This window comes from Cebidichthys violaceus, unplaced genomic scaffold (assembly GCF_023349555.1).
Source record: "Cebidichthys violaceus isolate CVI_PGR_0920_01 unplaced genomic scaffold, fCebVio1.0.p SCAF_7, whole genome shotgun sequence".
Lineage (NCBI taxonomy): Eukaryota > Metazoa > Chordata > Actinopteri > Perciformes > Stichaeidae > Cebidichthys > Cebidichthys violaceus.
In genome coordinates this window covers 690427-704811 of record NW_027176927.1, presented here as the reverse complement: position 1 = coordinate 704811, position 14385 = coordinate 690427, and the positions used below count along the sequence as shown (strand labels likewise).

Below are 14385 nucleotides of genomic sequence, written 5' to 3'. Positions count from 1 at the left end.
TTTTGCAAACACTAACATTTGTGTTTTATGTGTTTAACTGATATTGTATGGATGCTATAAAAATGTCATAAAAAAGTCATAGTATATACGCTGAAGCGTGAGCGGCTCCTGCCCCGTTTCTAGGCGGGGAAGTTGTTCGCACCTAACACGGTGGTCACTCCGTCGGCTGTCCCACCGGCAAGGATTAGATTCCTTTTTGAGGTGCTGGAACAATACCTTCGGTCTTTTATCTCACCCCGTGGCTTAATCGTTAGGATTTCGGATTAATTGTCTTCTTGAAATTCTTTTACGGCTGAAGCCCTAGGCGTTCTCAATGGGATGCAACTCTAACACCCTGTATGTAATAGTTATGTACTTCGTCTGTACTTTACTATTGCCTATTGTGAACATTCTCACCATTTTATGACTAACTCTGCCAAGTCTTCACTCAGGGTACTTACCTTAAGCTCCTCTGCACGCTTCAGTCGTCACTTCTGATCACACCATCAACGGACAGGGGAAGAGGGTTAAATTGTTTTAAAGGACCAGAATACGTTGTTTGGTTTCAGTCTCTTACAAAATGTAAGGCCGGATTTTTATTTAGGTTTTTCTCACAACAATCTCATACAACAATTTCAAGTCAATGAAACAGTTTCTGTGATACCAGCAATAAGTCTAACCCTCCTTCTATAGGGAGTTTTCCTCTTTATCAGTTCTCACTGATTTTGCTATGAGGAATAATCCAGTCACTTTCTAAGGGGGTAAGACCTCTAAGTCCAGTTGGGGGGAAAAAAGCCCAACCTCACAGATTCTCTGCTCCTTTTTATGCTGCTAAAAAGCTCCACCTCCTTCAGGCTAATGAGTAACTCACACACAAGTCCTCCCCTCTTTTAGAGCTAACACAGAATGTAACTGGTTTGATCCTGTTCACAAGAGGAAGCATAAGACACATATACAGTTTATATGGTTCATCACATCTATAAAAAAGTAAAGCAAGTTATAGGTTTAATCATTTCTATCAAAAAGTAAAAAGGTTTATAGGTTCAATGGTTATACGTTGATTGAAAAGGTTTACAGGTTATAACAGTTATACTTTTATACTTTCATACTTTTCTACGATCTCTCAACAACGCCATAGTAAAAAGTGTAAAAAAGTAGTAAAAAAATGTAAAATGCAGTCTAATAATTGGTAAATTCTCATTGACTTACTGTATTCTCAGAATTCTAACTTAAAACTTATTCAAAACCATATTTTACATGTGGCCCTTTTCTTCTTCTGTGTAAAATGTTATGAAAAATGTCATTTGAAAAGTCCCAAACAGCCATAGTATAGCACGCCATAAAAAAAAGTAGTAAAATAGTAAAATATGCCATGAAAATGTCATTTGTCAAATGACAAATGAGTCATCACCAGAAAACCAAAACAGGGCAGTGTGTTCTTAGTTCCTTGATGCTCTAATTTGTTCCTCTTGGGTCTGAAAACATAAAGGGACGTGATAGTGGTTGTATACACAAATTAAACATGTCAAATCATCTCTGAAATGTATTTGTTTTCATACTTTACCTGTAGACAATGACAATCAAGAAAATAGCAAAAATAATAATAACAGAAAGGATGATGAGCAGTGTCAAAAAGAAGTACAGTTTTAAACAGCAGTGATTTAATCAGTTAAAGACTCACGTTCAAACAGACGGACTGGCTCAGACGATTTTTGATTTATGTCATTTTTTGCGACGCAGTAGTAGACTCCCGGTTGGTCTGAATACACTGTGTAGCTCTGACGATCGGACACCTTTTCATCCCGGTCCTCAGCCTTCATCTTATGCCATGAATATTGTGTGACTGGGGGATAGCTCTGACTGCTGCAGCTCAGCGTCACAGAACTGGTCCCGTCAGGCAGCTGATGCTCTGCTAGTGTTGTGATCTTTGTGTGCTTTGGAGCATCTAAGCGGGGAAATTTAGGATAAAATGATTTACTTAATATCTCAATATCAAATATCATACAACAACGACAGCACAAGTGAAAAAAAATAATCGAAAGCTTCTGCGTGTAGAATTAGAACATTTCCTTTTGGCATCCCCCAGTGGTTGTTTTTAAAAAAGACACTGTGGCTAAGCAATGAACCGCCCACACCATTTAACGTAGTTTGCCACAAGAACAACTGAAAGAAGCTGCGACCTCAAAATCCTCAAAACCTACAAATTCTCACAGAGTGGCTTTAGATGTACTTGTTGTAAAGTTTGTTTTAATTTCTCTGCAATTGAATAAATAGAACGCTATAATTAAAAAAAAAACCTGTTGTGGTTGTTATTTTTACTTGGGGGGGATTTGAGGGCAGACATGTGATTTAAAGAAATGTGTCCACCAACAGCTATTCTCTACATCACATTAAAAGGTACCCTTAGAGGTTTTGTTTATATCTAATAGATATGGAGCAATGTTTTTGCGGTGCACTTTCCAGGTTCCAGGTTTTTTCAGTGACTGACAGCTGATAGTAGCAGTGCACCAAAATATGTATGGGCTAGAAAAAGGGAGCCAATGTGGATGTAAACAGTGACAAATCATAAAGAATTCCACATTCAGCATGTTTAGGAGGCTGTGTGGATTCACAGTGTGTTTTGGTGAGAGACACTGAATGTAAACGTAGCTTTGTTTACAAGACAACTCCACAAGATACCTGTAACATCAATCTTTTAAACAATTTCCATATTTTCTCTAAATATTACAATGTGTGTAAGAAGATTCAAGATTAAGCTGCCACTTCACATGTTTTAGTAATACGATCATTTGCCCATAATCGTGTGTTTTGTATCTGAAACTTACATTAAAATGGTTGTGTGTTTTTTCTGTGTCATATTCCATCTAGTTTGAGGGTTATAGAAAATCTAATCCAGTCTAAGGACCCACTACATTTTCTTTTTGCTCTCAGCCCAATCTGTATTCACAATATTTACAATAATGTCTTGTATCTCCTAGTGTGTCATTGCACCATCCTGAATGCATCAGTGTACTCACACATAACTTTAACCTCAGTTTGCTTTGAGTTTCCAGTTCCAATGTCGTTACTGGCTTCACAGCTGTACAGTCCGCTGTCGGAAGGACTGACAGAGTTTAGAGTGAAGGTCTTTGTCAATGTCTTCTGGAGGATTTCACTCTTGCCATCAGTCATCTTCATCCAGGTGACAGAGGTCACAGGTGGCCAGGACTGAGCGCTGCAATCTAGAGTCAACGACTTGTTCTCATACACAACAAGGGCCGGCTGAGCTTTTACAGTCACGTCTTTGGGGCAATCTGCATTTACCAAAAAATATAGTAAAAAAAGAGAGGAATTAAGTCTAAAACGTTGTCAGGTATAATGGACGACATAGTTATTACCATGAACAAAAACATTCAACAACTGATTAACATGGACAATATACTATAACTGTTGTGAATAATAGTTCCATAATATACATTTTAACAAGGTAAGTCTTGGTACAATAAGGTGGTAGATTATATAAACAGGGAAACCTCCACACCTGTACAATACAATGCATTCCTATGAACAATTACCTCACAACCTGGAGAGAAGTTGATTTAAATGTTGTAACTTTTGATGCCATAGTTTGTGGTGGAGGTGCATTATATGCAAGAGGTCTGTTTAACTGAATACACCACTGTGTAAAATATACACAGTGGTGTATTCAGCTAAAAAGATTTAATTAAAATTAGCAATACTACACTGTAGAAATACTCCATGACAAGTAGAATCCTACATTTATAATTTAACTAAAGCAGTCTTAGCAGGAAAATGCAATTCACGTATCAGAAGTAAAAGTATTCATTAGTATTATAATGTCTAATGTCTAGTTTGAAGTACTCTATATACTGTTGCAGTTTATCTGTAATAGTGCATTGTATTTTCTCATTTTATATTTTTTGTATGTGAAATCAAAATTTAAAGTAACTAAACAAGTCTGCAAAAAATGCAATGAAAGCACATGTACCTCAAAACTGTATTTAAGTATTCAGTGTAATACTCGAGGAAATGAATGTAGTTATTTTTTGCCATAGCCTACATTTTAATGTTGTATAAGCTGCTTTGTCCGCTCATTGTACATTATTGTTTGATCAGCAAAAAGACAATGCACCGCTGGATTACTCACATTTCACCACCAACCTCCGCTCGCTTGTCTGTGAACCTTCGCTGTTTGTGGCGTAACAGGTGTAAACGCCTGTGTGGGTTGGAGTTACATTAAATGCATGCTGGAGATCGGGGGGCCGATCATAATCAGGGTGAGTGACATGCAATTGTGAAGACTGAGGATTTGATTCGGAAGTCCATTTCAAAGTAAGTGTTGAGGTTGGGAAGCTTTCAACAGTGCATCTGATGGTGATGAGCTGACCCTCCCTGACCTCAGTACTCATAGACAGCGTGAGCTCGGTGGGAGCGTCTGTAGAGAGAAAGCAGCTGTAAGATTTTCAGGAGGATTCATTCATTGTTTAACATGATGTTATAGCAGCAGTCCATGAAGAGGAGGTCGACTTATGTCTAAAGAGCAGTGAAGAGTTTTACATTTCAGGTAATGCACTCATGTCTGTCTGTTGAATTTAGGGCCACAACTATCGGAAATGTAGCTTAGCTTAGCACAACGACTGGGAACAGATGGAAACAGCTAGCCTTGCTCTGTCCAAAGGAAACAAAGATGGCCAACCAGCATCTCTAAAGTTCACAAATCAACCAGTTATATCTGTTTTGTTTTTCTATTTGTATAGATCGTTTGAATCAAGCAGGCGTAAATGCTGATTTTCTAATGATCAAACTTGATGTAGAAATTAAAACAAAAAATGTAAATATCACAGAACACAGTCAGCATTACATAATTACTTACAGAGTACTTTTATGCACATCGGCTCACTATTGTCCCCTGTATTGATGCTGTTGGTTGCATTGCACATGTAACATGCTTCATCTGTTCTTGTCACTGTGTCCAAGTGTAGTTGTCCTTCTATAGTTGTCTTGGACTTCCACTGTGAGAAGTCAATCTGTTTGTTAATGTTGTATCGGTACCAGGAGTACCTAGACGGGGCAGGATTGGCCTCAGTGTTACAATAGAATGTAAGAGGTTTACCAACTCCCACACTTTTAACACTTTTACTGGTGGAAATTGTTGTCTTCCTCGGGCCGTCTGAAAGAAAGAGTTAACTGTTAGCATGCTTTCTGTGGTGATATATTCTGTGGATTTATTGACTTTTCTCTGTCATCATCAACTGTCTGACATACATGCAGCACAAGGAGCTGTGAAACTTACATTCAACTTCAATTTTGAATGGCACTGATGTTCCAGTTCCCACAGTGTTAGTGGCTCTACATGTGTAGAGGCCTTTGTCCTCGGGCTCGATTCTCTGAACAACATACCGCTCATGTGTCTGCTTCTGAGCAACAGCTTCCCCATCTTTTAACCAATCGTAGCTGTGAGGTCGTGGGTTGCTTCTCTTCACATTACATGTTAAAGTCATTGTATTTCCTTGTCTAACTGTGGAAACAGGTGACTTCACCTCAACTTCAGGAACATCTGAAACAGAAGATTTCATTATTTCTTTAGGCTGAATCACAATGATAATCCTCAAAGATATCTGTAGTGTACATCAATTTAATAATTATCATTCACGATTTTAGGAAAATATCCCAAAAAGTACAGTAGTATTAGAAGAGTTAAAACTGCTGAGAATCACAAACACAAGGAATTAAGGAAAATTAAGGAAAACATAAGAAATACTCACATTTAACACGAATATTGAGAGTATTTGATTTTATTGTCCCCTGTTTGTTTTTAGCTTCACATTGGTATTCTCCATTCTGTGAATCTTTAATGGATGGGATCGTCCACACTGCCCCTGTTCCAATTACTTTCTTTTTATTGTAGAACCATGTAAAGTTTGGTTCTGGACGTCCTTTGGCGGAGCAAGTGAGAGTCACAGGTTGTTTTTCTATAACGATTTCAGGGCTTATTTTAGCTGATGTGTCTTTGGGAGCATCTGTGGAAACACATTCAATACAAGTCAGGAGAAATCAGTCAACACACAGCAAGCTTGGGTGGATTGTTTACAGAAATGAAATATGAATGACAATAGAGCCGGAGTATATATCCTTCTCAGATACAAAATGTAAAGACGCATGCAAGTGCAATCAGCTGGCAAAAATGTACTTGAAAACCTCAACACAGAGTAATTCTGCTTGCTAATTCTGATCCTAAAGGAAGGAACATTTAAAAGTAGCACTTTTTATACTTAAGTGAAAGTACAAAAGTATTAGCATCAAAGTGTATATAAAGTACAAAAAGAAGTCAATGTGCAGAATGGTCAATTTCAGAATATGCATATTATATTGAATCAAAATGAATGATGCATTAATGTGTACATCACTTTAAAGTTGCAGCTGATAAAGGTGGGGCTTATTTATTTTACTATATATTCAGCTGGGTTACTTGTGAATTTCACCAAGGGATCAATAAAGTCTTATCTAAGTTACCGTCCATCACTGGTAATGGTAGACAAGACATTAATAGACTCCATTCATGAACTTACATTCAACAGTTAAACTGATATTGCGAATCAAATATTTGTCTGTGTCATCTGTCTGGCATGAAAACTCCCTCCCATCATCCTGCCAGATGACAGTAAGACTGACTGTGGTGCTTTTCTGTTTTCCATTGTTTTGTTGAGGCGCTGAGAGCGGAATTGAAGACAGTTGTGTCAAACCTCCAATTTGTGGATTTGAAGGACATGAACTCAAAGTGGAGCAAGTGAGGGTTATAGAGTCAGATTCGTTTACGACAGGCGGTTTCTCAAACGTGATCAGGCATGGATTCTCTGAAAATATATGAATGAGACAATATCAGCAGAAATATCACGGTGAATATACAGAATAGCCAGTGTTAGTAAACTATAATCAATTCAGTACAAATACATATTTTTAACAGAATAATCAGTTGTTTTTTTCTGTCTTAAACACCTGTAGATGCAAGTAGCTGCATGTATCATTCGTCACTAAGGTGAACACTGACTGAATTACTGAGGCTGGTAACCTATGCAGAGTGGAGCTTATGACTGCTCTAGAGTCATAAATGTTAAAACTCATGGATTCAAATAACCAGTTTCAGAGTTCAAGTTAAAGCTGGATACACATGATATGTGTGACTGAAAATAATAGTCCCAATTTTCAGATAATATCTTTATATTTTGAGACAGTTTCCAAAGAATTGCAATAATACAGATCCGTAGCCTCATATTAATGTAGGTTGTTGTAGTAGTTTGGTCAGATAACATAGTATTGGGTGTAATAATAAATAAGACATTACAGTGAAACAATTCATAAAAGTGGAGCTCGGATGGACTGACAAACAAATCATGACTCTCAAAATGTTTTGACATCCTGTAACTGTTTTCACATACAATCACAACTTCATTTCCAGTTCTTGAAATATGACTGGTTGTTGTAAAATTCTAAATGTGTGTTTGAATGTGTGACTTGTTTTTCTTGTAATCAAGACCTCAATCCTGCAGCAGTAGGACTTTTAACTCTATAATCATTTGTCTTTTTCAAACATTTATCATATTACTGAATCTCAACTCAACCAATCATTTCTGCCTCCAGACCAGCTCATCTCTTAATATTTGAGTAACTCATTTATTGCTATGTATTTTCAAAAAATATATATACCTTCAACTTCTAGCGTCACCCCTGGTTCGGCAATCCACGATACTTTTCCAACAAATCTGAAAGAATAGCCTCCATTGTCAGTTTTATTCAGATCGCAGATTAAAATACTGCACTTTTGTGAGGTTGCAGAATTATCGTTCCAACTTGAAGATGGAGAACCGATATATTTCACTCTGTCTGCAAAGTCTGCACTGACAGGACGTTTTATGTTATTCGTGCTGTAAATGACAGTGCCAGTCCAATCTGTGCCATTCCACAGTCCATCCTTCAACCAAAGCCAGTATGCACCAACAGCATTCACTCTATTAGTGACTCTGCATTTGATTTCAATGCAGGACCCCTCTTTAGCTGTCAGGCGATTGGCTTCGAGTTCGAAGGGGTTTTGATGGCCACAAGTAAAATCTGTGATGATGAAAACACAAGTGAAAAAGTCATAATGTAAGTGAATTACATTATTTAATACAAATCTTCTTAAAGTATACATTGTTATCACAGTGGAGTAATACAATTCCTACTTTTTATTATTGCCAGAAACACCAACCACCCGACTGTCTGAGCATTCATTTTTGTGTAGCACTAAAGCGTGATATCTGAAACACAAAAACAAAACAAAGAAGTTTGTGTACATTATTGTATCCATAACAAAACCATAGAAATGCTTCTTCTTTTTTTACTCTGTAAAGTAGCCTTGCTACCAAGTAGGTTTGTAATCATTTATTTAATGCAAATCAGCTACTCTCTTTTCTTCTTCTTCTTCTTCTTCCTCTTTTTTTTTTTTTAATTTTCCAAGTTGTTTGAGTGTTCTGCGTTTTCTTCATCATCAGCCATACATTTAAAGAAAACCCTTTCTGTCTGTAAACAGTCCACTTAATTTATTTTACAAATTCTGTCATTTATCACCCCAGATATTAGTGTTTTAAAGGCTTCATATGCAGTAAATACTTCACTTATAAATGCCACGTATGTGTGCCATGTATTCTTGTGCATACAACAAGAAGATCATTTGCTGGAGAAAGTTGAATCCAAATCACTGATAACTTAATACATTTTCCCATTCAATGAAAAAAAACAACAACTTCAAAATCAAAACTCAACTCTCTCTAGACACAGACATCGTACCACCTTGGTGATTGAAATAAACCTTCACAGGCATAGATGACTTTTTCAGTTATATTATGCAGTCAAATAGAAGAGATATTTTAGACAGAAAGATATAAAAATATAAAAATAAGCTTGTTCTTACCTCAGATGATCCACTTAAAGCAGTCTGTAGCGCACACCATCCCTCCGACAGTAAGAATAAGAACAGGACGTTTTCACAGTTGATCTAAACTCTTGTAAAATTTGCATGCCCCATCATGCAAGCCAGAGAACACAATCTTTTATAGTTGTACTGATACAAATCTTGTAGTATTTTCTCCTTACACTTGCCCACTGCATGCATCTTCCTCTCACTTCCTCTTTAATGCTTTTTTTTTTTTAATAGTGAAAGGGAGGGCCAACTCTATTACAGGCACTGATCAGCACTTACAGTATTTTACATCTATTTGCAGGATGCATGCTTACACAACATGTACAGTGTCCATTAGTACTTCAAGCTCATCAACGCCAGACGCCTTTTCACTTCACCTTTAGTGACCTCCACTGACAGAACACAGGTCCGCAGCACTTTAAGTCCTGTTGGTTCCATGCCTCGCTGTCGGGCCAGTCGCTCGACCGATTCATCATCCAGGCACAGAGATAATTGTGCTTTGCTTAGAATCCGCACTGCTACACTTGAGTCCACCATGGAGGCCACAAAGGGAACGGGGATAGCTGACACCCCACCAGATAGAGAGGCAGCTGCCCATACTAGTGCTTTGAATGCCTCCTTTTTCTGGGTGACCAGGGTGGAGGTAAGCGTCGGGAGAGCCAATAGAAGGGCGTGTGCTCGGATCTCTGGAAGGTCTCTTCCCATGTCCTCCAACAGGCCGGGGAAGTCAAACTTCTCCAAAGTGGAGGGTCGCATCAGGTAGACTTTAGGCAGTGCCACACCCTGTGATGTCAGCACTTCTAAACCGGCTTTCCTCTTATCTTCTAGGTTTTTTTCAGTGCCTTTTTCTGAAGCTAAGAGAATAAAGTACACTGTTTGTCGCTGTTGTGACCGGGCCTCGAGAAACACCTCCACACTGTTGGGTTGGGGCGCCTGGTTGAACGTAATGAAGACGGCATTGTAGCGGGCGAACTTAACTCTGTCCATGTATCCCTCGGGTTCAAATGGAGAGGTGGATGGAACAGGTGGCAGATCCCACAGGCGAAAGTCAGGGTGTTTAGGGCTTGGGTAGCCTGCCACCTCCTCCGGGGAAACAGGGGATTGAGACGGAGCTGCTCCATCGTCCCCAGAGCTGAGGCCACTTAGGGAGTTTATGAAAGTGGCCTTTTCATCCCCACGGTCCCCTATCACAGCTAAGTTGATCCTGCTGATCAGGAGATCTTCCACTGCATCCTTGACATCTGATAACTTATTGTGCTCTATGGACTCTTTGAGGGTCTCAAGGAGGTTCAGGCTTCTGAAAACATCAGCCATGTCTGTGAAAAGACAGATTGCAGTGTTAATGTACTGTAACACAGAACAAAAAGATTGTACGAATAGGATAGTTGCAAACAAAGCATTAAAACTGATCTACTTTACCACACTGGTGAGTGTAGCAATAGACATGATGACATCTAACATATCAATAAAAATGAAAGTGGCAACTTTTCCAATTGTACCTTGCAATATAATCCTAGAATAAATGTTAAAGCTAATTATATTTCACCACTGGTTAATTAAATAAGAAACAATAAAAAAGACACACACCCCTTGTCCAATGGGATGGATGCTGGATCAAAGAAATATCTAACAGAATTAAAACAGATAGATCTGCACATCAAGTACCTCCCGGTATAAGGATTTTTATTGCTGGGCTTTTTATTGCTACTACTATTACGACAGCAATTTATCTGTTTTAATTCTAGAACAAGAATTGCCAGAGCAATTTTTAAAGCAATCAATTAAACATTTATTTTGGCAATGCAAAATTTCAATTCAACCCAATGCTGCACATACTCACCGGCGGATGTGGAGGAGAAGCAGCCCTGTGGTTGAAGTATTTGTTCTCAGTTGTCAAAAGTTGATTCTTCGGCGGCTCTGAATTACCAGCAGCGTCAGGTTGATCTATTTCAAGGTGTCCGTCCAGCTAGTGGAGCATTCTAATCCTGTTAGCTCAGCCTTAATCCAAAATCACTTAAAGCGCATTCATGCACACTGTGTGTAAATGTAAAGCTATTTGCTTTCATGTACAAGAAGGCACACACATCTATGAGCATATAAATAAAGACACAAGCACAATCAATGCTAGATTACCATTCATTTTTAAATAAATAAACATGAACATACATGAATAAACATTATTATTATTATTACAGGTCAAATCTTTACTAATAAGCACAACCGTTATCCAGATAGGATAGTGTGACAAAATGAATCACTGTGACCATATAGTACCTTAAAAAATGTTTACTACTTCATACTTTTGTTCTCCTCACTGTCCATAATGATGAGGTATGGGGCAGCCTGATTGTCGAATAGTTCAGTGTGGCTTTGTGGCACAAGGCAGTAATACTGCCTGTGCCAAAGCACACTGACTGTAATCCTGCGGGCTTATTGTTGTTGGAATGCTGATTCAGCGTTGCCAACACCTGCTCAAAAAATAATTCAACACGTGCGGCTTGATCGGGAATCGTGAGCTATGACTTTTATAAGAAATTCGTCCAGCGGTTTCCCCGAAAATCGCGATCTACGGTGAAAAATCGGCCCATTGACTTGAATGGGATTTCGGCGTGAAGAAAGCAAAAAAACCACTTAAATTTGGACCCATATTGACCAGCCATACTTTAACGTAGAAACATGGTTAAAAGTTTAAAACGTATACAAATTGATGGATGTTATTGAGCCAAATGGACATTTTGCTAGCTAGCATAGTTTTCATGAAGTCACCGATGAAGTTTCAGAAAAATTTTGGGTCCGTTTCAGATTTTATAATGGGTGTGTATTGCGCAGCTTGTTAAGCGTTAGAGTGATGACATCACGGTCAGAGTGGAGCAGAGCAGGAAAATATTCTGTGATTTTTACAAACAAATTGCTCCCATTCACACATTTTTTACTCTTTATACACCATTTTTGGCCAAAAAGCTTGGAAATGTTGTGCTGGTCGCAACAAAGTGTCTGTGGAATCCAACGGACTTACACATTTAGCTCAAACAGCCACAGAGCGACATGAACTCCAACCCACTGCTCCATTAGACTCCATGTTAAATCAGAAAAGTAATTTCGCAAAGAAAGCAGACGGTACCAGTTTTGTACATTGCACTGGAGCTCACATTTTTAACACCACAAACATAAAAACCACACTAAGGCGTTTGGCAGTGTAATGGTAATTTTGTACGTAGTATATATTTCTACTCAGTATATTGTATTCATGCATAAGTCATTTTGCTCTGGACTTTGTTGAACTTCACCGTGTCTCTGTTGTGCAAAAGAATAATTCTCCCTTGCCTGTTCACATAGATAACTAACTGTGTTGTATGAGAATGTTCCATGCCGAGGCCTTTGGGCCACTTGTTTTGGTTGCTGGCCGTTTGTTTTCACTTGTTGTTCCTATCAGTCTGAGACCAAAAGTCTGAGACCAAAATGTCTGTAACGTTGGCCATCGGCCCCCACCTTTGCTCATTCTGTATAAAGAAAGCTTGTTCACTTTTTTCGAGGTTCTTCCTCACTGAGACTGTACGCATTCTGTTGTGATGATTGAACCTTCTCTGCACAGAGAATAAATACTGAAAAGACAACCTGGTTTTCGGTATTATGTATTTCAGCATTAGAAGACTCACGCAAAGCGGGTATAGGATTTTTTTTTTCCACCAGAGCAGAGTCTTATCTCTCTCATGGTCCAGTTATTTTATTGATTGGACTCATGGTTTTGGTATAAAGTGCATTTGTTTGACAGGTGTTTCCCAGTGTTTTCTCATTAAAAGGCTGCCAGGCTCACAGGTGTTCTTAATTCAGCTAATTACTGATGTTTATAAACACAGACTCACAGACTCGCTAAGCGCTGGGTCGTCACCATGGCAACCAGTGACACGCACGCACGCGCTCTCTCTCTCTCTCTCTCTCTCTCTCTCTCTCTCTCTCTCTCTCTCTCTCTCTCTCTCTCTGTCTGTCTGTCTGTCTGTCTGTCTGTCTGTCTGTCTCTACACAGAAGGATTTACAAATAAATGTGACTCACAAATGCACGCAGAACAAATATATTTCTGCATTTGTATGTATTTGTGTGTGGATGTTTTCTATTTGTTTGTGGATTTGTGTGTATTTGTTTGTGGATCTCTTCACATTTGTTGGTGGGTTTTTTGAGACTCCCCTGCCTGGCCGGATTCACAAATACGTTTTTTTTAACATGGACCTATCTGTAGCCAATCAGATGTCAGCTTCATTTTCAACCAATCACATGAGCGCAGCTCCCCCCTCCCCTCCCCACGAGGCTGCCAGCTGTGTTCACACCGAACACAGGGCGAATTATTCGGGCGATGAGATTACATACAAAGTCTTTGCACAGACGCGATGAGACTGCAGTGACGCGAATTTTGCGTGGCGCGTTTGGGGCGACGCGTTTGAAGCGACGCGTTTGGGGCGGCGCGTTTGGAGCGACGCGTTTGAGGCGACGCGTTTGGGACGGCGCGTTTGAGGCGACGCGTTTGAGGCGACGCGTTTGGAGCGGCGCGTTTGGGGCGGCGCGTTTAAAGCGGCGCGTTTGGGGCGGCGCGTTTAAAGCGGCGCGTTTGGGGCGGCACGTTTGAAGCGGCGCGTTTGGAGCGACGCGTTTGGCGGGATGTTCCTCCTGTCATCACTGACATCCTGTTGTTGTTGAATCAGGAAGTACAAACTGTAGCCGTCTGTGTTCACCCAGAGCTCTACGCAGGGACGTGTGGTCAGGGTGTGATGATGAAATGTAAAAAACAAATAATGCTAAAATAAAATAAATATGAATATTTCTCTACTGATCTGCACTATAAATGTAATTTCTGTATTATTCCAAACATTTTTATAATAAAAATCTCTGAATTAGCGCATGTCCTGTTCAAACAAAGAGGAGACAGTGAGGTGAGGCAGTGACCAGCTGTTCCTCACCTCAGACTGTGAATCCCTCACTAACTGGGTTGAGCCTTTTGCTGTCTCATTCCTGCACACACTGTAATATTTGTAGACACTTTTATTATATGTCCTTTCTTTCCATATAATAGGTACTGTATTTCAAGTCTGTGTAGAACATATTTAATGTTGCTGATCTGACATTAAGGGGAGGCAAACACTACTCTGCCTCAATGAAGGGGGCGTGCGAGAGCCCAAGGCTCGGGTTTATCGCGTCAATTAGCACAGAGCAGATTGACCCAGGCAGGAAGTCAGACACCGATAAGGGATAGAGCATCCGGTAAGTTTTCAAAATAAAAGCGTCAGCTTTAACTTGGTTTAACTTTTTCAAGAGTATGAATCTAAAATGCAGAAAAGAGAGAAGCATTATCTCAATCGAACCTCAACGATACTACCGGAAACGTCGGCGTGTATATATATATATATATATATATATATATATATATATATATATATATATATATATATATATATATATA

The 14385-nt window shown here is 39.2% G+C and overlaps 2 protein-coding genes across 2 annotated transcripts; both read right to left on the bottom strand.

Moving 5' to 3' along the window:
* Window positions 1-540: 540 nt before the first annotated feature.
* On the bottom strand, window positions 541-9029 carry LOC137891525 (B-cell receptor CD22-like). Its single transcript, XM_068736184.1, has 11 exons — window positions 8927-9029; window positions 8199-8273; window positions 7684-8085; window positions 6549-6833; window positions 5745-5999; window positions 5273-5536; window positions 4853-5149; window positions 4127-4414; window positions 2997-3272; window positions 1661-1924; window positions 541-1454 (listed from the first exon to the last, which is right to left on the bottom strand). Exons 2-11 carry the CDS (start codon window positions 8245-8247, stop codon window positions 1435-1437), a joined length of 2400 nt encoding a protein of 799 aa, XP_068592285.1. The 5' UTR covers window positions 8248-8273; window positions 8927-9029; the 3' UTR covers window positions 541-1434.
* Window positions 9030-9268: 239 nt separating this feature from the next.
* LOC137891011 (interferon-inducible GTPase 5-like) lies at window positions 9269-10831 on the bottom strand. Its single transcript, XM_068735410.1, has 2 exons — window positions 10776-10831; window positions 9269-10251 (listed from the first exon to the last, which is right to left on the bottom strand). The coding sequence occupies exon 2, from the start codon at window positions 10247-10249 to the stop codon at window positions 9269-9271; it is 981 nt and encodes a 326-aa protein (XP_068591511.1). The 5' UTR covers window positions 10250-10251; window positions 10776-10831.
* Window positions 10832-14385: the final 3554 nt, after the last annotated feature.